The sequence below is a fragment of the Culex quinquefasciatus genome, chromosome 2, assembly GCF_015732765.1.
Source record: "Culex quinquefasciatus strain JHB chromosome 2, VPISU_Cqui_1.0_pri_paternal, whole genome shotgun sequence".
In the NCBI taxonomy this organism is placed as follows: domain Eukaryota; kingdom Metazoa; phylum Arthropoda; class Insecta; order Diptera; family Culicidae; genus Culex; species Culex quinquefasciatus.
The window spans coordinates 44,687,308-44,713,276 of NC_051862.1; the positions used below are offsets into that span (position 1 = coordinate 44,687,308).

General features: G+C 36.0%; 1 protein-coding gene across 1 annotated transcript in view; it reads right to left on the minus strand.

Annotated features, from left to right (window-relative positions):
- LOC6036763 (MOXD1 homolog 2) overlaps positions 1-25,969 on the minus strand; it is a 143,040-nt gene that overhangs the window by 111,667 nt on the left and 5,404 nt on the right. The window contains exons 2-3 of the mRNA XM_038250291.1: positions 22,568-22,653; positions 16,085-16,283 (exon numbers count right to left, since the gene is read on the minus strand). Of these exons, the coding sequence (XP_038106219.1) occupies positions 16,085-16,283; positions 22,568-22,653 (285 nt within the window). The remainder of the gene's footprint in view (positions 1-16,084; positions 16,284-22,567; positions 22,654-25,969) is intronic.

Below are 25,969 nucleotides of genomic sequence, written 5' to 3' on the forward strand. Positions count from 1 at the left end.
CTTTTAGGTGCTGTTGGGACCGAGGATCAGTAAAACAATATATATATATAAAAAAACTCCTTAAATTCCATACTTGGAGATCATGTAACTGACGAGGGTTACTTGGTCCAAGCGGGTCTTGCAGGTCTTGAACCTGCCGATGTACTCGGAGAAAATCCCCCACAGCTCAGCCGAACTGTAGAGCACCTCTCCGGCTTCCTTCTCCGTGGCTCCATCGTCTCGGGGGCCACCTTGGCTGCTTCCTGCGGGACGAGGGCGATCCTTGGATTTTCCGTCCGGAACTGCACCCGGCAGCGGAGGAAACTCCGCCGGCGTAAACGCCGGAACTGCTGGACTCTGCTTCTCCGCCTTCCTTGCCGGCGGTTTCGGTTTCGACGCCTGCTGGCGCCTCCGGATGAAGTCCGCACGCTTGGGGCAGCTGCGGTCCGTGGCTTCGTGGGCTCCAGAGCAGTTGGCACACCGCTTCGGCTCGGCTTCTTGGACTTTGCACTCGTCCGTCTTGTGGGGACCCCCACAGTTGTTGCACCTGCCTTTCAGGTGACAGTTCCTGGTTCCATGACCCAGCTGCAAGCAGTTCCTGCACTGGGTCACGTTCGGTCGCTTGTTCCGGTAGGCCTCCCACCGGATGATAGTGCTTGCCAAAACTTTCATTGCAGAGAGCTTCTTCAGATTGGTGTATCCCTTGGGAAGACCACAATGTACGGAGTTTCGTCCACGGTGGACTTTTCCTTCCGCTTGATGATATGCACCTCCAGCGCTTCCAGCTTGAGATCCCTCTTCAGAAGGTACTTGACCTCGGCCGGTTTCAGTTCATCAGGAAAACCACGAAGAACCACCCGATGATTTCGTTCGCTCTGCCGATCGTGGGTGTAGAATTCCACTTTCTTCTTCTTGAGTAGCTCTTGTAACTTGTCAAAATCTTTGACAGAGAAGCAGGTCACCTTGGTTCCAAATCGGGTTAGTTTGTAAATCGGTTTGAAACCTAATTTACAACTTTCCACTATCGCCACGAGCTTGTAAAAATCCGTGGTGTTCTTCACCACCAAAGGTGGTTGCTTTTGTTTACCTGCCGACTGGCCGGGTGGTGAAACCGCCGGGGCGTCTCCTCCTCCTGCTGGGCTGGCATTGTTGTTGTTTTTGTTATCCGCTAGCGGGCTGAACTTGTTGTTGTTGAGCAGGGTCTTCTCAACTTTTTCTCCTTCGATGCCGATTCCAGCGACCTCACTGGACTTCTTCCGCTTCCGATTCCCGCGGACGGGACGAAAATCTTCCTCCTCGGAGGATTCCTCCACCTCCATCTGTCAAAAACTTCCAAGCACGCGAGATGACAACACGAGCAAAACACGTCTTAACTTGTCGCTGGCTGGCGACTGAGTGATTTTTGGAATTGATTCGATCATAATATGTTTAAATAACTTCTTGAATTTAGTGCAATTCAAAAAACTCTTTAACAGAATTTATATTCTTAAAATTATTGCATAAAATTTGAAGCAAACCAATACTGTCGACAGCTTATTATTATTTAATAGATATTGTTTGTAATTGAAATTCGATTTTTTTTTATTTTTGTATTTGTTTTTAAGTGTATCTTTGCGGTGCAAAAGTGCAAAATACCGTTTTAAGCATAAAAGTGTAAAAATCAAAGTTAATACATATTAAGAAGAACTACGTAGATTTTTAAAATGATAATCTATAGTTATCGTTGTTTCGATAATTTTATCGGTGATAATCTTATATCATATCATGTTAAATTTTCAATTCTTTTACTAAGAATTTAATTAACCAACATTTATTTTTTCTCAAAAAAAAAGTTTTGCGGTGCTATAGATTGGAATTTCATAAAAATTCAAAATATTTTCCATCTAGCCCAAACATGCTAAATATGATTACCAATACATAAAAATTAGTTATAGATTGTTTTCAGTTAATTTGACTTCTATGTTCATTAAAAAAAAAATTGAGTAGTGTGGTGCCTGTGTGGACGCGCAGTCCTGTTTTTTCGTGTTATTTTCCATCTCTTTTGTGTCGCTATTTGTGTACATGGGGTGATTGGATTTCTTCTGATTCGTGTTGTTTTCATCTCTTTTGTGTCGTTGTTTGTGTGCATGGGTTGATTGGTCTTCTTCTTCTTCTTTTTTCTTTATTTATAGTTCGCGCGTTCGTTGGCCAATGAGTTTATTTTTGTCCTCTTTACATAGTTTTCGATAGAAACGATCCGAATTCTTTTTTTTCGAGACAAGCAAGTCGTATTGCTGGATTAAGTCCTTTCTATATCATCGATGATCGGAAGGCACGCCGACGAATATGTTTTAAGGCTTATGATATAAAATCATTTTAATGAATAAAGCCCTTCTTACATCACCGTTGATCGGAAGGCACGCCGACGAAGAATTTCTGGAGGATCGCGGTCGAATTAATACTATATTTAAAATTCTAGATAGCTATCTTTCGGATTCGATTGTGAGTAGCGGGACTTCGCGGTTACTATGCAACGTATTTTTTGGAGTCTTTTTATATTTTAAATTTATAAGTCCTTCTTTTATCATCGTTGATAGGAAGGCACGCCGCCGGTTAAGTTCGTTTAAGTTATTGTTATAATTTCATTACAATCGGTTACGTGGTGTCCTGTTTTCTTTTCGTTTATATTCGTTGATCGTAATAATTTATTCCAACTGGCAGCTTTAGTATTAACTCATCTACTATTTTTGACATTTGCTCGCGTTATCTTAATTGTACCAACAGTAAAAATATACTGATAAGTCCAGCCCATAGCACTACCGCTCGGTTGGCACGCGTTCGATTAAAACAAACTTTTTAAATAATCAATTATTTATCTTTCCGCAGCCGGCTGCCTAAGATTTAAAATTTTCAACCGATAAACAAAATGCTCATGGTCACATCACTGCCACTCGTGAATCCTGACCTCATACCCATCTACTAACCCCCTCAAAACTCATGTGATACTTTGTCGGAGAAGCAGTCGATTGGGCGGTCTCTATCACTCAAGTATCGGACTAACATTCCCATCCACTTCCCCGTGACCCTACCACTGGTCGTGGCCGGCGCCGGTATTGATCAGCATGATAGGGGCCTTTGAGAAGTTGCGAAGCGAGGAAAGATAGCACCCACTTATCTTCCACGGCTCGTGGATGTAACTTCTGGAGGTCCTGGTCAATAACGGAGTAGCAACTGCGGGTGGGCACCTATGCTTATGCTTATGCTTATGCTTATGTTCATTAAAATTTTGATGTTTTTTTGAAAACGTATTTTATTTGCCCCCCTGATTTTTCAGACCAATTTTGGAAGGCCCCCAACCCCTAATAAATTTTGGAAAATATTTGCAACGGCCTAAACTTTTTTATAGTTTTTTTTTTGTAAAATACTCAAATTTTCAAAAAAATACCGTAAAAAAATAAAGGCCACTGTGTCAACATTTAAATGAAAAAAGTGTTTTGAAATGCATTATACACCTGTCCAGTTGTTTTGCAATAATTGATTTCTAAAAATTTTAAGTACTGATGAAAATTTTATTCTTGCTAGAAAAAAAAGTTTTTGCGGTGCTGTACATTGCAATTTCATAAAAGTAAAAAATATTTTTAAACGGGTCCAAACATGTTAAATATGATCATCAATGCAGAAAAAGGCATTTTAGATTGTTCTCAGTTGGTTAGACTTCTATTTCCATTGAAATTTTGATATTTTTTTGAAAAAATATTTTTTGCCTCCTGATTTTTCGGACCAATTTTGAAGAGGGGGGGGGGGGGCGAAATAAACTTTGAAAAATATTTGCAACGGCCTAACTAAAATTTTACAACATACCGTTTTTCGAAAACACTCAAATTTTCAAAATTTGCAACGATGCGAAAATTAAATGCTTTTCCACTATTTATTTTTTATTTTTTTAATACTGATTTTTTTTACAAAATATCGTAATTTTTTGAAAATACTCAAAATTAACAAATTTGCAAAATGGGTATTAAATGAAACAAAATTGTGTATGCCTTTTTACTTCATCAGCCCACCGGCAGTCGCGTACTTAGAGTTTTATTGTTAAAAGATTAACATTTCAAAATATCGTATTTTTTCGAAAGAACTCCAATTTTCAGAATTTACAATATGGGTATTGAAAGAAGTGACATTTGTTTTGCACATTCATTAGATTAGAGTTTTTTTTGGAATATACTTAACATTTAAAAAAATACCGTCTTTTTTCAAAAGAACTTAAATTTTAATAATTTGCAATATATTTTTGCTGAAATACTTGCATTTTCACAAAAAATACACATTTTTCGAAAATACTCATATTTTTGAAACGAGAATCAAAACTTTGCAAATAAAAAAAAAAAATATTATTTTCAAAAAATACGGTATCTTGTGAAAATTCCAGTATGTTCAAAAAAAACTTTAATCAATTCTAAAAGCACACAAAAATTCATGTAGTGTGATACCCGTATTGAAAATTTGGAAAATTTGAGTACTTTGAAAAAATACGGTATATACGTTGGAAATTGTAGTATTTTCCATAAAAAAAAAACTCAATTAGGTAAAAAGGTAAACAAAATACAATCTTTGGAAAAAATGGTATTTTGTGAACAATTATGAGTAATTAGGGGGATTGACGCTCCATACAAAAAAAAAATATTTGTATGGAAATTTTCCACGATGAGGGGGAGGGCGGATGCATATTTCCAAAAAAAGGTGACCATGTGGTTTGTTTACGGTCCTTTAGAAACTTACTACATTTTCAAAAAAAAAATCATATTGAAAGCATTGAAAATTTAACATGATAAGATAGAGTTCAGTCGAAAAGAAAGATTTTAAAAATAAGTTAGCGTCCATAGAATTTTCGATCGATTCAAAGAATATTTACTTATTGTTTCTGAATATTTTGAACATTATTTTGCTAATTTTATTTTTATCTTCAACTAAAGTAATTTAATAGTCAAATAGTTCAATCTGTATTGAATAAAAAAAAAAATGGAATAACAAGCCTTGGTCTCATAATTTTAAGTGTTTTAAAATGCATTTTACACCAGTTCAGTTTTTTTGCAGTCATTAGTTTTCAAAAAAAATATGGTTTGATTTAAAATGCAGGAAAATGTATTTTAAATTGATTTCATTGATTTTTTTTTGAAAAAAAAAACAATTTTTTTGGCTCCTGACTTTTTGGGCCAATTTTGAAGTGGTGGGGCGGGGTGACAAAAAATTTCAAAAATATTTGTAGCAGCCAAAATCACTCTGTAAAATAAATTGAGGCTTGATGCGGCCATTAAAAATGCTGTTAAAAATAACCATTTATTAATCATTCACATGTACCTTTAATGTTATTTATAGTAAATGTGGTTATTTTTAATCTAATTCTTGGACATTTCTACATAAGAAAAGTGGATTTTGATTTTCGACAAGGTTTTATTGGGAATTCACATGTCAAACTGGTTTTTTAGATTGTTGTTTAAATCCTTGTATGTTTTCACGTCAGAAAAGAGCTTTAATTTTTATCCTAAAACAAAACGGTTAAATGTAAATTTAGCTAATTTCTTTTTTTAAATTCACAAAAAAAGCATTCAAAAAGAAGCAATCGTGTTCAACAAATGAACATTGCTTTTCCAATCCAACTTAAACATCCCTAAGAGTCAAAAATGTTCGCCTGCATCAGAGAAGTGTGTGGCAGGAGGACATTTCAACTCATTTCGGGACGCGAGGGGTTCCGAGGCGGGAGAAGTCGTCGCATTAATAATCACGAGAGTTAAAATAACTTTTCCAATTAGTTTCGAAACAATGCCAGAATCTGGTGGGGGAGCAGGGGAATGGAAAACCCGACAGTGACAATGATGGCGTCTTTTGTGCCCACGCGCTTTCCTCCGGGGATAAGCATGGGGTGGTTGGGTTTCTGAGGGAGAGGGGTGGGAGTGGAGAAAAGCACTTTTCCGCTGGAGGAGGGATGGAATTACACAGAATACACATTAAAATCTGATGATGCTTTATTTATTGTGTAATTAATTTGTACCACTTTCGGGGGGCGAAGGCTCGGGACCGAAAAAAGAGAGCAGGAAGTTGCGGGTGAGAGAGAGTTTTCCCAGCGGAATCTTGGGTGTTGGTTTTTAGTGGAAAAGGGGTGGGCTGGTGGCAACAAAATGTGACCATCCGTGGTGGCCTTTGGGCACATTTTTGGGCCTCTTTTGGGAGTGGAAAAGGTTACGCGTTGGATCAACAGTCGTTTTGTTGAAATTTGTGGAACCGGATTTCGGGTTAAATTGTACTTTTGTCTAGCCATTAGTGACGATTTATTTGGGGCACGATTTAAAGTTGGCAAATTTCATTTGAACAGTCAGATGTGGAAGAGATTAGCATTTTGTTTATTTCCAGGTTGGAATACGTCTTTTTGCATCATCACACAAGATAAGCCAACTCCTCGTAACACACATAATAAACAGCTTTGGCGAAATTGGCAATTCCCTCCAAGAGAATCAACTCAGTTTCGGACAATTCCAATTCCCCCGTATCGGAACACCATTTGGCCAACTTTACCCAAACCACAAATTCAATTTCGGCCAGGGAAATTCAATCATAATCCCCCGGCCAAAGCAACATTGTGGCAAATTCTGCACAAAAAAAAAGAAATCCTCCAGCTTAAATTCCATTAACTTCCCCCACACACACACACACAACAGAGGACTACCACCCCCTCAACCAACACAAAAAAAAACTAAGGGATTACCTCTCGGCCAAAAATTTGCGCACAAAGTCAGCAAATGTATTCCAAAAACGGAAAAATTGTGCGGAGAGAAAGTGAGGTGTAGCATTTCCCAGATTTAATTGAGATAAGAAACCTTGACGGAAAGCTGCTGGCTGCTGCTGTTGCCATCGGGTTTCGAGGTGTGGGTGTAAAATTGGAGGGGTGTTGTCTGCAAGGCTTTCACTGTAATCCTGTTTTCTAATTGGGAATTGAGTTATGGAAAAGAGAGAGCCCCGGTGACTTTTTGCTTAAGGAGATTTCCGGCATTTTGAGGGTGGTCCGAGTGGAGTGGATTAAGGGAGAAGAAAGTTGGGAAAGCAGCTTTGGTTGCGGGAGGAATGGTCAAAAGTTCTGACTAAAACCAATTAAGTGGAAAATACTTAATCGTGAATGACATTATTTTCATGACCAATTTGGATAAGGATCGGTACAAGTCTATAATTTAAATGTTTTCCTAAATGTAATGGAACTTTTACCAAGTTCTAACTGGTTTTTGTGTTTCATTTTAAAATAGGCAATTTTAAAGAAAATGAAAATTGCAATTGAAAAAATATAATTATTTTCATTGGCATTGTAATATTTTATAGATTATCGATGTTTTTAATGGATTTTATCTCTTTCAATTCTTTAAAAGTGTATCATAATGACATATAAAACTGAGTGTATTGATTGAAAAATGCAAGTAAATTTTTTTTTCAATAAAAACCGGTTTAAAAAAGAAGGTTTATAAAAAATGATTAAATTTACGCTCATACATTGAGCAGATAAATAACCTGACAATTATTTACTAGCTTTGCATTTAGTATAAACATTAAATTTTATGAGAATGAATAGAAAAAAAAAGTAACTTTTTCAAAACTTTTTTTTTTGTAAAATCACGATAACTCGTGATGTTTATAAGCAAACCCCTTATGTCTATACATCAAATTTTTTGTGATTGTCTGCTCTACAACTATGTGGAACATTGTTACACTCTAAAAAATAACCCTGCAAAGTTAGAAAAAACACGAAATTTTAAAATGACAAATTTTGTTCTAAATGAAAAAAATACCCTTCTGAGTCAGTATAGATTCGAAAAGAACATTAAATTTCCCATAAAACGACATGTTCCAAATTTTTTTACAGTCGAGTAACGGAAAATGGGAGAATTTTTAAAACGTTTTTAGTGTTTTTTTCGATGAAAAATGCGTTTTTTCGGAATTCTGAGTACGCCATCAAATCGGGCGTCTAATTTTACATTAAAGTCCCTTTGAAGGGGTTGTACCGCCCCTCCGTCACGAGATATCAAAAAACGGACCTCGGATTCGTGATCAGGAAAAAAAAGTTACCCCTTAGGACAAAGTTTCACGCAAATCGAAGAGAGGTCGGGGCAAATGCTGTGTGAGTTGGCGGAGAAAATTACCCATTAAAATTAGCTAGAATTTAAGAAAATCAAAATCGAAATCAAGCTTTGCCTTTCCGGTGCTTTGAACGCCTATGAAATATTTCATTGAAATGTTTCACATTTATTATTTTATTATTTTGATATTTACTACAGCGTCTGTAAAAAATGAAATAAAGGTTGATGTTTAAATTCACCAATTAACACATATTTGACTATTATTATGCGAACTTATATCAAAATAATTGATAAAACAATATGAGGTGTCTGGGTTTCAAAGCGTGCGTAAATTCAAAGCATGACGTCACACATTTTTTTAAATTGTAAGTTTTTAAACGTGAAGGTGTGTATTTACTTGTTTTGTGATTTATTATTCAAATGTAACTTTAATTAATGCCTTAAAATTTAATGACAACTAAAAATATAAATACATCAGCTCGCTGGTGTTAAATTAAACAGTTTCTAAGTTTATCTGAAAGATTTTTTTTTTGTTTACTTGACTGAAACAAAATCAGAAGTAGAAGAATTCGCATATATTCTTCGATATATCGTGAAATTCGAAACGCCACAATTTTAATACTATTTTTTTCAATAACAATAAAAGAGGCAATTTACTTCTTGATATTTTAAAGAAATTCCAAACAATATTGCCATTTTTTTTTAAGTTTCTATTAAAACAAAAGGTTTAAAAGATTATAAAATCAAACAAAAATGTAACAAAATTATATTCTCAAAAACGAGAGAATACAGCATTAAAAGTTACTTTAATATTTACGAAAACGAAACTATTGGCACTACGCCCCGGGGCATGGCCTTCCTCTAACGTGGGATTTCTGCTCCAGCGCCTCTGACGAGACAGGAGAAACCGGGACCGACGTTTTACTTCACCATCCGATAGAAGCTCAGTGGATAAGGCGGGAATCGAACCCGCGTCTCATAGCATCATCGGGATCGGCAGCCGAAGCCGCTACCCCTGCGCCACGACACCCACCACTTTAATATTTAATGATCTGTGAAAATTCAATCTCACAAAAATCGAAATAAAACAATGACATGCAAAAAATGTAGTCCAACTCGATAGCAATACCAAAACTTTCACAAAAGGAAAGCAAATTCAAGGGAAATCTTCAAAATTTTTGCATATTTTCAAAAAAAAATGCTCAAGTTTTAAAAAATTTAAAGCTCAACATTCTCTTTAAATTGAAATGGAGTACAGCTTATTTTGAAAAGTTATTTTAAGTATAGCTCATTTTATCAATTTAAATCAAAAATATTTCAGAATTGCTCATGTTTCAAAAAATTATGAAAATTTAAAAAAAAATCAGCAGTAAAATAAGCTGTTGGAAGTTATCAAGGATGTTAGACGATAACATTATCGATAATATTATCGTCTGACGATAACGAAAATGGTTATCGCCATCACCGGGATGATATCGACAATTTATCGTTATCGTTATTTCGAATGAACGATAACTCTTTTTGTAAATCTTTCTATAATCAATTAATTCAACGATATTATTTTAAATTTTCAATTCTTTAGCTAATAATATAAGTTTTGAAAATGTAGTATATTTCAGAGTATAAATATGTAGTAAAAATTGTTCACAAAATACCGTATTTTTTCTAAAATACTAAAATTTTCATGATTTGCAATATGGGTACCATCACAAATTACTGTATTTTTTTGAAAAAACTTTAAGTTTTCAAAACATGCAATAAAGATATCAAACGAATTAAAATTGTATATGCTTTTTAATTTTTTAGAGTTTTTAAGGAAACACTGATTTTTTAAATTACAGATTTTTTTCCGAAAATGCAAAACAATTCTAAATAAGGGTTAAATCTATGAGATTAGATTATCGCCGATAAAATTATCGAAATAACGATATCCTAATCGAGCTTCAATAATTTTAGTTTAAATTAAGTTTGAAAGAGCGTGGCAGATAATTATTGAGGATTTATATATTGTTATAGGAAAGACGAAATATCCTGCAATTGTTGTGCGGCTAACATCTCAGGTGCTTCCAAAAAAATGTACAGTAAACCTAGAATTTCAAAAAGAAATTCTTTCCTTTCTACGAGGTCGACAGATAAATTTTTTTTTGCAATTCCGTCGTGAAACTACTTACTTTTCCTGTCATTCTTGAACGACGAAATAGCCTACTTTTCTGTACCAAAAATAGCAGAATCGAATAGCAACACTTTTCAAAATAAATGCTGAAAAGTTCTATTTTTCAGCACTCAAATGGGTGCTGAAAAGTTGAACTTTTCAGCACTTGTTTCAAAAAGTAACACTTTTCAATTTTTTTTTTGATTTGAACGCTTTATTGACAAAATACATGAAAGATTGATAAAAAATTTCACTAAGTGTGTGTTTTTTGGAATCGCAAAAAATGTTGTATGGAACTCGTTGCAAAACTTGATTTTTTCAGCACTCTTCGTATTTATCCAACTCAGTGAACCTCGTTGGATAAATGTACGACTCGTGCTGAAAAAAAAAAACACTTTTTGCAACTTGTTGCATAAACTACTATTATAAAAGTTGATATATCCAAATAATAAACAAATTTAAGAAATTCCCCAAAATTCATCTAGAAATCTTGAACACAGTCACATTTAGTCATGTTGTTCCACCCTAAGCTTGCCCCCGTAATTATGCACCCACCTTGGCACCCACCCAAGTTTTTGATTTGATGTTTCAATTGTTCTGTTCGGGTTCATAATGTTGTTACATTACTGTTGCCACCATTCGGCGGAAACCTTGCTCACAATTTATTAAATTTGAATATAAATTGAAATTAACTTGCACGTTGCATCACACCCACGCAGACTCACACAAAGCGACATTCCACACACGATTCGTACAAAAGTGGAAATGTTAGAAAATTCATGAAAGCACCGCCATTAAAAGTTTCCCAAACCTGTGTGCAGCCTTCTACTTGCTACTGCTGAGCAGTTGTTGTTTGGGAAGAAGAAAACGAACCAAATTGAAACGAGTGAAAACATCATTGTCTGGAATGCCTTTCTCGCTTCTTCCCGGAATACAGAATGCCATTACAGACGCACACCCACTCACTCACAATTCGCATTTATTAATCAAATATGTTTGCAGTTATTTCATAAATTGAGCCTTTTTCTCATCTGCCTCAAACAGAGCAGAGAGAACACATGTCTCTCCCGTCTCGTCTCGGCGAATGTTGTCTGCAATAAAAACGAGGAACCTTCCGGGAAAGTGAATTTCTTTCACCGGGATTACATAACGAAACACACACACACACACACACAGTCTGCCCTGTCAGGGTATTTGCGAGTGTGGAATTTTCGTGGAAAACCTGCTGAATTTGAATATTGCCATTGCCGTGTGCCGTTGGGCCAGAACAGGCGGGCTGGATATGAAAGGAAAACATTGATTTTTATTTTACGAGCATTGTACCTTTAAAAGATGGAATGAATTACTTTTCGCGCTCTCTTGGAATTGCGCTTGTTCTGACGCGGTATTATTCCGAACGAAATGGGATTAGGAGCGCGTGATTGAAAATAAAAATACATACTGAATTTCTTTGAATAAAATATCTAAATTGAGATCGTTTTCATCGGAAATGCTATTCCGTATCAGCATTTTAGGGCATTTTTTCGAGAAAGACCAATCAATTCATATTTTTTTTTATTTCCTGAAATAAATTACCAAATCTGATACAATCGAATAACTAAATATTTGTACAATTAATTAAAATCACGTAGCTCTAAATAAATGTCTCATATGCAAAAACAGCAAGCTGAAAAAAAATGCATTTGAAGTTTGTCCCATACATAAGGCTACGTGTTAAGTTATCGCGAAAAAAACTGGATTTCCTCCTGATTTCTAGAACAAAGTACTGGATGTTATAGGCTCTCTTGAAAGAGCACACGATTTTGAACCAAACTGCATCAAAAACTCGAAATCGATGAAAATGCATGTGGGACCCCTGCCACCCCTGATTTTTGAACAACAATTTTCAACGTATTTTAAATACACTGCAAAAAAACTTTAAAAATACATGGATATCTTGTGAGCCAGCCTCTACGAAATTGGGCTTTTTTCTTCAATTTTGATTTCAGTATTTTTTATTCCGTCTGAAACTTTTTTGGTGCCTTCGGTATGCTCAAAGAAGCCATTTTGCATCATTAGTTTGTCCACATAATTTTCCATACAAATTTGGCAGCTGTCCATACAAAAATGATCTATGAAAATTCAAAAATCTGTATCTTTTGAAGGAACTTTTTGATCGATTTGATGTCTTCGGCAAAGTTGTAAGTATGGATACGGAGTACATTGGAAAAAATGATACATGACAAAAAATTTGGTGATTTTTTAGTTAAAACTTTTTGTCTCTAAAACTTGTTTTGCATAAAACACTATTTTTTTCTTTTTTTGATATGTTTTAGAGGACATCAAATGCCAACTTTTCAGAAATTTCCAGGTTGTGCAAAAAATCTTTGACCGAGTTATGATTTTGTTAACCAATACTATTTTTTTACAAAAAAAAATCAAAATATTGGTCGCAAAATTTTTCAATTTCATTTTTCGATGTAAAATCAAATTTGCAATCAAAAAGTACATCATTAAAATTTTGATAAAGTGCACCGTTTTCAAGTTAAAGCCATTTTAGGTACCGTAAAACGGGGTGACTTTGATAGCCGGGGTGACTTTGATAGGTTTGCGATTTTTCCGCAAAATGAAGAGTACAATTAAAATACGTAAGGAATGGTTTAGAAACATACTGACCGTGGTAGAGAAGTGTTCAAAGTACCTCAAGAAGAACTTTTCATAAAATTTTGACAAGTTTAAAAGTTAGTTAACTATAGTTAAGAAAATGTTGATGAATGTCATTATTTTAAACTTCTCAAAGTGTCATGATTTTCTCAATGAACATGATTTTTAATCGGAAAACGGAATGAATTTTTGGATTCTTTGGACAATTTTCCACTAGGATAAATAATATGTGTTTTTGAAACACAATTATAAAAACTCTCTAAATTTATAGGCAATTTCAGTTGAACAAATTTCATGTAAAATGTGAAAACTTGTGATTCGTGCTTCGAATTCAGTATAAAATGCAATATAAATCGATAATTTTATAAACAAAACTAATTTTGACAAAGTTCAGGCAAAATTCCGACTTTTTAACAATTTTACCTAAAATTTATATGTATTTTGCTTAAAAGCTTATACACTTAGTTAACTAAACATAAACATTGATTTTTTTCTTAAATACTATATCAGCTACTTTAGTGATGGTACATTTAACGTACAGATGAAGTTTGAACATCTTAAATATGATTTTAACAAGAAAAACTATGACTATCAAAGTCACCCCGGAATTCAAACTAAGAATTTTTAACGTAACTATTTTTCTAAACATTATTGAAAAAACTTTTTTTCCGAAATAGTGCATGGACTTTGTGTGGTCTACCCCAGTACATGTTTTAAAAATAATAATCTTAAGAAAAACCTTACCTGTTGGAAAATATTCTAAAAACAAATTGAAATCCTATCAATGTCACCCCGGTTTACGGTAACTTTTTTAAAAATATTCGCAAGGTCTCTTTTTTTTTAATTAGTGCACATGTTTTCCCACCTTGGGAAAAAATATGTTTTTAGAAAAGATCGAAAAATTTCAAGAATGTTTCATACTTCAACATTGTAAATCGAACGATTAGTTGCTGAGTTAGAAAATTGTGGGTTGTTTGGGTGAGACTTGGAAATCATCCATTTTCCTGTTTTCAAACCTTTGCACAGTTATATCTCACGGCCTGTTTTCTAGAACAACCTTATCAGGAAAAAATAGTCAAACTCAAGTAAAACTTATTTTTTTAATATTAAGCAATATGCAAACTTTTACAAAGTTGTTTATTGTATAATTTTGCACATTTTTATGAGTAAATGACACATAAAACACGTCATTTGACAAGTTTCCTTAACTGTTATTAAAAAGTTTCGAATAATTAATGAAGGATTTTAAAACAAAAAACTTAACATAAAGATATCTCTGATAATTCTCGATGGAACATTTCGCTCTTATAAACATTGGAAAACTGAGAAAATTTCCTATAAGACACATTTGAAGGAAGCGATGACTACTTTTTCTCCTTAAGGTTGCCCAAAAAACACATCGTGATCTTAGCAACCAAGGGTTGTATCAACAAAGTTCAAAAAAGCAAAATATAGAGAATTTTCTCAGCTTTTCAAAAATATTTTTTTTTTGATATTGGGCAAACATGTGCACTAATATAAAAAAAAATAAGAACTGTGACTATTTTCAAAAAAGTTAAATAAAAATGGCTTTAACTTGAAAACGGTGCACTTAATCAAAATTTCCCTGAAGTACTTTTTGATTGCAAATTTGATTTGATCGAAAAATGAAGTTGAAAATTTTTGCGACCAATTTTTCGATTTTTTGAAAAAAAGTATTGATTTAAAAAAACATAACTCGGTCAAATATTTTTTGCACATCCTTGATATTTCTGAAAGTTGGCATTAGATGTCTTCTAAAACATATACAAAAAATAGCGTGTTTTTTTTTTGCAAATCAAGGTTTAGTGACAAAAAGTTAAATAAAAAATCACCAATTTTTATTACCGTGTATCATTTTTTCCAGTAAAGTCCTCATCCATACCTACAACTTTGCCCAAGACACCAAATCAAAAAATTCCTTAAAAAAAAGATACAGATTTTTGAATTTTCATACATCATTTTTGTATGGACAGCTGCCAAATTTGTATGGAAAATTATATGGACAAACTCATGATGCAAAATGGCTTCCTTGGGCATACCGAAGGCACCAAAAAAATTTCAGTCGGGTTAAAAAATATGTAGAACAAAAAAAATCTGAGAAAACAGCTCTTGTGGCATTCCCCTGCAGATTTTTTGAACCAATTGAATAATATTTGAAAACAAATAAATTCTATCTATGTCACCCCGCTCAAAGTATTGTTGCATAAAGCAATTTTTAGTGAATAAATTACTCCAGGTTGGGTTGTAAGCTAGTAAGGTTATGAAAGTTAGGCTACAAAAAGTCGACTCTCTGGCTGTCGATCTTCTCGATATCAATATTTCTCCATCTATCGATGAATTCTTCAGTCCCTTCAAACTGCATACTTCGATTGGCTTTATTTCTCGATATTTTCTCTTGCTTGAAGGATCTCTTCCTCGACGGTCCCTTGGATTCTGTTTGCTTTAAAAATCTCTTCCGGTTGTCAATATTGTCACTATCTCATGGCTTGCATAGACATTTTTCTTTGCGAAACGAAGCTATGAAGGGTGTTTGACATTAGTTTGTTTTTGTTTGCTGGACGTTGCCATGATTCTCCCCCATAGCTTGGTACCAAGAAAAACATATTTTCAATCGAGTCTTCATTTTGCATCGTTCTGTAAACTGATGATTCTCTTCCTCGACGGTCCCTTGGATATTGACAACCAGAGATTCGACTGTTTTATATCCGTACTAGCAAATTTTACATACTTTTTGTTAGAAGAGTTTATTTTTTTTATGACAATTGATTAAACAGAACTCCCGCTTGAAATAAATAAGGGTCTGAGGAATCACCGTTTGAAAATAGGGTTTTCGCTCAAAAATCGCAAAAAAGCCGATTTTTTGGAGAGATACCAAAGTTGAAGGGGTGGTCCGATGTGGATGAAATTAGAGATTCTAGCATGTTTTGATATTATCACCAGCCCTGCTAAATTTGAGCAGGATCGGAGATGGTAATTTTCCAACTTGCATTTTTTCTTACACACTTCAGGTGGAATGACTTATTTACTGAAAAAGTAAATTTTTTGAACAATTTTTTAGAAGATTACCGTTTGAAACAATCCTATAATGTTTATAAGCAGATTTATCTAAAATTCAAGATTTACCATCAATATTTTACAAAAAAATATTTTATTTTTTCGCATCCTATAAGTAAATAATAAAAAATAAACTTACCGTAATCGCGAAATCGTCCTTGCTGTCGCACGTTTCCAGGTTCCGCTTGAACCGGATCACGGTGTGCGTAACGTTTTCGTAGCCCAGCAGCAGCGTGTAGTCCTGGGAGGGATCCACGATCGGGTCGCCGTCACTTTCCGCCCGGATGTGCCGATCCTGAAATTGCAAGATAACAAATAAAACCGGGTTAGTAAAGTCGCTGCGTCAGATTGATGGACAACAAAATCGACCAATTAAATCAAGCTCAATCAGCAGCAGCTCTCGTACCATGCGAGAAAGGCTAATCGTCCGCGACCTCCGCGGGAGTTTTTGGTCGGAGAATTACGGCGAAGCCCGTTTATAGTTTAGTTCACGGCTGATTTATGGCGGAAATAATTGCAACAATTTGTCATCGCTATTTTGTTTTATGGGTCTCACGACACGTCCAGAGTCCGGGAGTCCGGGTGAAAGTCTCGGCGGTTGACTTTTCAGACGATTAGGCCGCCGGTTCCCGGGCGCGCGGTGATGGACACGAAATTTATGTCCTGCCATTGCCCGCGGGACTCTCGGGCCTTGTTTTGCCTGTGAGCACTTTTGCTAACACGGTTCAATTGGTTGTGAAATGATTGAGTAGAGAGTGGCGACTTTGGCGAGTGGGTTTTGTGATGGCTGGTGGAGAGTCAAGTTGGTGTAGCGCTGCATAAGGACTTCCTGTTAAAATGGTCAGTGTGGAGGACCCTTGGCTCATCAGGCATAAAAAAAACATAAATTGCTGAACAAGAAATGCCACAAAAAAGGGAATTTTTTTGAAAATATTACAAATAATAATAAAAAAAATTCTGACAATCCAAAGTTCAGTAGGAGTGCGGTGGACAGCGCGCCAGTGGGGGTGAGTGAGTGATTAGTGGCACCGATTAGGGGGCGAGTTTTCCGCCTGCTGATGGGTTCCACCCCCACCTCACTTTCGACGATGTCGTGATTTGAGTGACTGCGACGCGCGCGACCAGCGGTGAATGACTGACAGAGTGTATGGTTTGAATGATGGGTGAGGGGAAAGAAGAGTGGAGACGAAAAAGGATCCGGGAAATTGTTGTCCAGTGGGTAATTTATGGCCACCTTGGTACTTGATGGCAAGTGGGTGGAAATGTTAGGCTCTTTCTGGCTTTACTGGGGTCGGAGAGTAGCGTTAAAGGCGTAAAAGTGAGGAATTGTGAAAATCTAGATTTAATTTCAAGCTTTTAAACGACTTAGTATTTTGCAAGGTTTGTTTGTTTTTTGGCAATATATCCAAAACGCATATTTAATAAAACATGCTTGTATTTTCTTAATTTTATGAATAAAAATTATCAAATTTAGGCCGTCAGCTATTTATGTAGAAACGTTTAATTTTATACAACATGAAAAAAATAAACTCTGAGTCGTTTCACGACAACTTCATCACACTTGAATAACCAGCTGTTTTTATGTGTTCTCCACGCTCATCAAGCTCAAGATAATCGTAAATGGTCCCACATACAAAAAAGTTCTCAGTACTAGCCAAGAATGCACCGGAAAATTCTGACCCGCCCTACACTTCCCTTGAAGAACCCCACTCAGGCTTGATTTGATGTATTGTCCATCATTCTGGCGGAGTACACGTATACGACCCGCTGGAAATAACCTCGTCGACATCGTCATTTCCAGCCACTTCCAGCTAGACTCTCTCACTCTTCGATGCTATAAAAATGGCAATAGCCATCAGCACATAATCTTCCGGTTGCGTATTTGCTACCGACAGCATATAACACATGTTCCACCTCCCCCTCCCCTCAGTCACGGCCCTAGAATCCTAAAAAGGTCATAAAATTCCTTCCGACTAATAGGTGGGCCTGAGTTGGCGAGCCGTTAGCCCCAGGAATTCCTCCGTAGATTGCATTCTCGAACCCCCGCCACCTCCACTTTGCCCTCCCACAATTTAGTTATGCTGTAGGTGTTTTGCAATATCGTCACCCCCTCCCCCCACTCCCACCAGTTTGAGGCTCGACAAAATTGGCATATTTCATCACTCAATTAGCTTCCAGCTAAAAGAGGGGCTTGTGCTTGTATGCCTTTACGTTCGTCAGGACCCTGGTTGGTCGTTCCGGGCTGGCATTTGTTCCGGGTTTCTGACATTTAGCCATGTATCGTGCTGGTCCGGGACGGGTCCGACGCTGACTGATGGCAATTTATTAAGATGGATTTATTAGTTCGACATTTGCGACGTTGCAACGTGTGTGGGTAGTTCGGTCAACTGGCAGGGCGCCGAATCTCATTCCATAGTATTTTGCTTTGGAAAGGTTGTGCAAAATGTCAACAGAGTGTGATTTTCACGTTTTGTTTGGTAAAGGTAGCAATGTTTTTTTTAATAATCATAGAATTGTGCATTGACAAAGTTTTTTTATGGTGAGAGAGTTGAAAAGTGCATTTAACACTTCTATGTCAATATTTTCTTATTTCAAGCCACATTGTAAAACAATATTTATGCAATAAAATTAATGGATACTTTTTTCAAAATATTTATTAAATTTCTTTGGTTTTCATATAAAAAATACAAATTTTAATATTCCTACCGAAATTGAATTTTGACAAACGAACAGCTCAATTATAACTTGCCAAGAATAGTAACATCACTCAGTTGCATAAAAAGCTGAGAAATTGAAAATACCAACAACTAGATTCAATCCACCTAGAGAAGAAGGAAATCAGATAAATTGGTGGGGCAATTTCAAGCAAAACTTTGTAAATGGACAAATGTGGACTCGTAAATAAAGAGTCTATCCTGAGCATTCTTTATATAAACATCCACCGTAAAAAGATGCACTCATTCGTCACAATTCAGCTTTTGCACATTAAAATTGTTTTGCTTGATTTGTTTTTTTTTGTGGCAAAATGTTACTTAAAAATGTGAATTTTATTATGTGCTGAAGCATGAGTTAAATTATGCAATCAAAAATATGGATGAATTATATTTTTGGAAATATAAAAGAGCACACTTCACACAATGCTAGTCTATGATTCACCGAAAATAGCAATGTTTCGATAGTACACCTTGCCTTTATATATATAAAAAAAATGCTAGCGTAAATACGTTAGCGTTCAAGTTTCGACTTGTCGATCTATGGAGCGAGACCTAATCGAGACATCGAATTTGATGTTCAGAATATGATTCTGAATAAAATAAAAAAAAATAATGAGAAAAATAGTATGAAAAAAGACTTTTAACACTACAATGGCTATAATTCTGGGAAAAAAATTGAAAAAGCATCAAATTTGAGACACAAGCAATATATGAAACAAGCTTTCGAAAGACTTTGGTTCGAAAATTAATTCTTTGAATTTAAATGTGTTTTCTGTTGCAAAAGTAAAAAAACAAACATCTAAACAACGTTTACCCCAGAGCACAAAAAAAAGAGTCCTGCAACTTACACCTTCAAAGAAAGTCTTGGGATTTTATTCTGGAGCGATTCCTAACCCGAGCAAACCTTATACCTATCTTTTGTAAGAAAGGCAAAAAGCAGAAACTTCAAAATCGGTGAAAATAGGTGCTTCAAAAAGACGCAGTCACTTGCGAGCACAAATCTAGCGCGACGAAAAACTGCTCTGATCCTTTCCTACCGTTTGTCACTTCCACACCACTGAACACTCTCTCTTTGCTCAACCTCTCACTCCAATCGGGTAGTATGTACTGCGAATGGTTCAGAGAGACCGATTTTGTTAAGGCGCTCGAAGCTGACTGAAAATAGCTTGCGATCGGCTTTGCTTTGTTCGTTTAAGAAATGGCTTAAAACCAATAATATCAATAATATTTTGCAGATTTGTTGTTTACACAACATCAAAGGCACATTAAGCAGCAATTTCCACCATACCAAATTCTGAGGTTTTTGATTTTTGGGTGTTTTTTATTACTGGAAATTTGGCTGATTGGACCTTTTGGCTCAAACTAGAATGGAACTAGAAGGAATTTTGTGAAAATATTGTAAACGAAGCAAAATGTACATCGTCTAACGGAAAATCATGGAAATGATGGAAGTTGTCATCTTAAATCCATATAGGGGCACTGTTTCGTAATTTTTATTTTTGGAAGCATGAGAAAATATCCATGTTAGCGAATGTTCCAGTATTTTGTACATTTGTATTTTTGGGATAGTTTTTCCTTTCCTTTTTTGATCCCTCTTAAACATTGATATATGTATAACAGTATTTTTTTGTTTTTTTATTAGCTATCGGTTTTAAGATTCAAAGGATTATAAAAATTCAAGACTTCTGAGCAACTCTCTACGATATCGGCCGATTTCGACCACTTTTATTTTTTGTATTTTTTTTTATTTGACTTAAACTTTGTGGGGGCCTTCCCTATGACCAAATAAGCTATTTTGCATGATTGGTTCACCCATACATGTGGAGAATTTTGGCTGCTGTCCATACAAAAATAGTATGTCAATATTCAAACAGCTGTAACTTTTGAGTGAATTTTCTGATCAATTTTGTGTCATCGGCAAAGTTGTAGGTATTGTTGAGGACTTTTGAGAAAAACTAGGTACACGGAAAACAACTTTTTTTTTACTAAAAATCAATTTCTCGAAATACGTATTTTTGATTTTCAAAATTTTTTGATATGTTTTAGGGGACAAAAATTCGCAACTTTTGAGCCATAGAGAAACATGGTCAAAAAATCTGCCGCCGAGTTATGAATTTTTGAAAAACCAGTGATTTATGGAAAAAATCGGAGTTTCATGCAAAATCAAGTTTGACATTATTTTTTAATGCAAAATTGAATTTGCAATCGAAAAGTACGTTTTCGAAATATAGCCACCAAAAGTTTGATTTTAGCGAAATATTTGCAGTTTTTCGATTTTTAAAAATAGTGACAATAAGTGACCATTTCTAAAAATATTTTTTTTGAGAATTTAGAAAATTTGCTGTAAAATTGTCACAGAGACATTGAGGATTGGACCTCGGGTTGCTGAGGTAGAGCCGCTTTAAGAAAAAGAAACACAAAAATTGAAGTTTTCTTAATCTCACCAAAATAACCCACCATTTTCTAATGACGATATCTCAGCAACTAATGGTCCGACTATCAATGTTAATACATGAAACATTCACCCCCACAAAGTTTGAGCCAAATCAAAAATACAAATAAAATCCATTTCCAATTTTTGGTAGAGAATTGCTCTTTTTCTATCATGTCCTGAATTTGCTTCCAGCTTTAAAAATATATTGGAACCCCCTATGAATTCCAAGAGCAATATTTTCTGTTATTAAACAAAAAAGGCTATAAATTGTGAATTTAGTTGAAAATTAATTTTTAACAGATGAAAAAATTAACAACAGTTAAACGGGAAATGTCTAATCCACAGCTTCCGATTGTTTGCCTTGAGATTAATACATAAACGCATTGAACATTTACTATGATTTTGGGACACATCATCATCTTTCATGATGAATCCTGACCAAACACCCTGCACAGTAAAAAATAATGTAAATTTGGAAGCTGTAATTTTGAAAGGTTGAATATTACCTCATTTAAGATGTAATTTTACCAGAATTTAGGCTGAAAAAGTGACATTACACCAGAAAAGAGGTAAAATGACACACTTCCAGAGGTAAAATTACACCTTTTTCTGACATAAAAGATGTACCCCTTCCCGGATGTAATATTACCATGAATTTTTTTTCTGTGTATCCTACTAACAAATTTTCAGGTTCCTGGCGCTTGTGGGGTGTAATCCGGCTGCCCTAGTACCAACCTGCGCTAACTAACATTCCTGTCCCTTAAAATTGAGACCTAGAAGTTGACATGGCGGGCGCCGTTGGTGGCCAATGACTGTTACCTATTCGCAACTGATGAAGTTTCAGCAATCATGGTGTTATATCTTTTCATCTGTTGATAAGGGAAACATTACTAGATCGTTGAAGCCTATGATCGGTCGTGCTGAAAGGATATTACGGTTCTGTTCAGCAACGGAGGGGCAACCATGGATGGTCTCTCATGCTCTATCCTTCTATTTATGCAGACAATATTATTTAATGCAGAATAAATTTACGGCACGCTACAGTAAATTTGATTTCGAATTAAAATGATTTTTTCTAATGCTTTAGTTTTATTCAGCTGATTAATATAAATTTATCTATGTATTCTTTTCATTTAGAATTCAATCGTAAAAAAACGACTTTCAAGAATTCACTGAAACGATGTTACTCAATTTCTCTAAAAAAGTACACAAAGAAAGATCAAACATCCCATAAAACTCTTCACCCACACTGTTTTCGAAAGAACTTTTACATATAACTCCAACCTCCTACACATCAAGCTCTGGCGATAAAACAAACGCCCCCACACACACAGCTCACGAGCAGTCATCAACTTTTGTAAAACATCCTTACGACCTCCGAAAGGGCAGAACCTCATCCTACACACGTACAGCATCGTCACCGTCAAGATTTGATGTGCAAACACGAATCATAATATTTATCTCTTCCGGGTACTTTGCTCCATTGCACATGCTGCTGCTGTTTGTTGATACTTCCGGCGAGAGCATCGACAGCCTCCCACCAGGACCGGACACCGGATTCTGTAAAACCAACCAACAGAGAGAAAAGAAACCTCCTGAACGTCATGTGTAGTCCAGGAAGAACTGATTGTCAACATGATTGGACCCTCCGAAAGGACGCAACACAACACAAACACAGAGCCCAATTCTGTCCAGCTCTGCAGCCTCGCCGAAAAAGCCCGGATTTCGCCCAGCAGTGACATAAAAGCTATTACGAGTGTACTTAGCAACTCTATTACTCGAACGTCCCACAACGTTCCCCGGGTTGGGCACATCGAAAGTGTCCTGAAGAGTGAAGAGAGTCTCGACAAGTGGCCACCAGACCATGCCAGATTCCTAGCTTGCGTTCACATAATATAGTTGGAAAATCGTAAAGTTCCCTTTTTATGTCTTATACTCTTTAGACCTCCCCCTTCACCTCCCAAAAGTGGTTCGAAAAGCAGTTCTCGTATACGTCCTTGCCAGAGTCGCTGCCCAGACTCAAGTTTGTTTAAGCTCCACTTGAAAAATTCTGTGTCCGGAAACAGACAGGCTTCCACGTCGCAAGAGGACTAGCAAATAACCTTGACTGGATGGTTGCTGTCCTGAGACCGAACTCCGGTCCGATTTACTTCTGCACTACGGCAAGCTTGTTAAGGAGCGCAACACACGAATCCTTATCACCGCCGCCACCACCCCCACCGTCATCATCAACCACCTTGATCTGGTCGGTTCCGTCAAAAGGCAAGTTGTCGGCCAATTTCAGCAAATCTTCTCCGACACGACACGGCCTCTACACGGCTGGTTCTGTCTGACGGCTAAGGTGGATGAAAGAAGTTGAAAAAGTAGAAAAGTTGTTCGATTAACTGCCCTAATTGAGTCTCGATGTACTTGATGAAGGTACCGACGGGGAAGTATTGCGAGTTTAGTGGTTTTGTAAACCTGGATGTTTCTGAACTATCAGGAGGAGAAAAGATTTTCTCCAAATTTAAGGTTTGTAAATTTTTCTATGTCGAGTTTCTACAAGTTTTAATGGATAAATTGTACAAGATAAGTCATTAATTATAAAAAAAATTAATGTATTGAAGCAACGAAAAAAGCAAATTAAAATAAGACTTCGTAAGAACTTTTAGAAATTTTCAACAAACGTCACTAAACGCTGCCATGTAAGAACACCGGCACGCTCCATTAGCAAACATCACGCTTTGACATCGGTTTAATCATGCTTTCACTCGTTCGCCGTATCGAGCTTGATCCACAACCCACCCAAATTCAGACACGAATTAAAATTGCATCAACCAATCGGAACCCATTTTCGAAACGGATGCGATGCTCTTTCGTCACAACGCTCGTCGCTCAGAGTTGATCAGAGACGACAATCCACCGGAAAATGAGCACAAAACCGAGCAAATCAAATATTTGCGAATAATTGAGCAGCAGCACTTTTATCCGGAGGATTTTCCTCAATTGGAAGAGCTTCTGACTTTTTCCCCATAGCAGCAGCTTTCAGTTACGGAAGGTCCTGAACTTGGAGGAAAAGTCACCGAAGAGGAAGATTCGATACCGATTAGCATGTGTTTGTTTCATTCAACTCATTCAGGTTCTGATTTCGATGGAAACTTCTCCGGTGCAGACAGCAGTAACGGTTCTCCTTTGTCTTTTCAAAAGAGAAAAGGAAAAGGGAAAAACTTGTCTAGCTTCCGGATAACTCCGGAAATCACTGCAATGAAAGTGTATCGATTTCGAACCGAACGATGGAGAGGGCTCCCGGCATCAATAATGCAGGCTCTGGCTCGAAACGAGTTTTACAAATGGAATCTGGTAGCTGGTCTTAAATTGATGAGGCAGCTCAATCAATTTTCCGATGAAATCGAGCTTGGTGTTGGAATGCTGATTTGGGTTAACCAAGGGAAGGATCGTTTGTCTTGGAACAAACAGGGCTTGGGTGGAACAATTTTCCTGTTTCTTCAAGATTGCGATAAGATAAATATAGATTAAGAGTTGATTTAACCTCAATGAAGGTAGGCCACAAATCTATTTACAGCAAATCAATAAAGCTAGTTTAAATCAACACCATTGAACACCCTTTGTGTTACACAATTGAAAACAATCAGTTCTCACTTGTGTTCAGAACCGAATGAAACAGCGTTGGCACCAGTTTGTGGCCCACGTTTTGCATCCTAACTCGCTGAAGTTGGTTCGCAAACTATACCGCAAACCACAATTTTCCGAATCATTAACCAATTCTAGGCTGTGTGCAGTGAGAGATGGGCTGAATTTCGCTGGACGTAAATTTGGGTTTAGCTCGACAGAGCATGGTAGAATATTTTGAATTTAAACTAAAATCAGAAAAAAGGTTTCTTTGTTGATGTTTTTTTTTTATTTTCAAAGTTTTTTTATAACCTTGACCTTGCAGGTATAGGCAATTCAAAGATTAGTTATGAGTTCTATATTTTTAAGATCACCAAATTAGATATTTTTTCGAGACAAGATTTGTCTGACCACGCCTTCCGTCGGACGGGGTAGTAAATGTTGGCCCCGGTCTAACCTAGAGGGTTAGGTCGTTAGCTCAATCCAGGTGTAGGAGTCAGCTCCCAGGATCCTGCCACGCTGGTAGGCAGTTGGGCTAAAAATCCAAAGATCGTCCCCGGGCAGACGGTAATAACAAAATTCATTCCATTTCAGTAACAAATACTGTTAAAATAACAAAAAGTGTTATGGAATATTCTTGAAAGATTCGTTTTTTCATAAGAGTTGAAAAACAGTTTATGCTATCATAACAAAACTTGTTATTGGTCTGACATTGGTTGTAAGCCAAAAAAAACTTTGGAATAACATTTTTTGTTATGGAAGAATACCTGAAACTGTTATTGGGATGATCGGATTAGTTGTTAAAATAACAAAAATTAATAGCAAAGATTTGTTCGAAGAATAACTAAAAATGTTATTAGTTTGTTATTTCAATTACAATTCAATAACAAAAAATCATAATGGCGAATAACGAAACGTGTTATAAATAACAAAAAATGTTATTGGCCTAGTATTTTCCAATATCAAAAATGTTATTCCAAAGTTATTTCCGTCTGCTAGGGTCAGTTCTAATCCCGGGGTGGATGGAAGCTTAGGTGTAAGAAGAGGTTTGCAACTGCCTCAACAATCAAGCCTTCGGACACCTAGTTTCGAGTAGGAATCTCGCAATCAAGAACGCCAAGGCAATGCTGTAGAGCGAATAATTTGATTTTGATTATTTGAATTTAGATAATTTTCGAGTAAAATTTGATATTTTTTAATTATAAAAAATAAAATGGAAAAAAATTATTGAAGGACGTGAAACTACTTCGCTAGAAAATATTTTAAA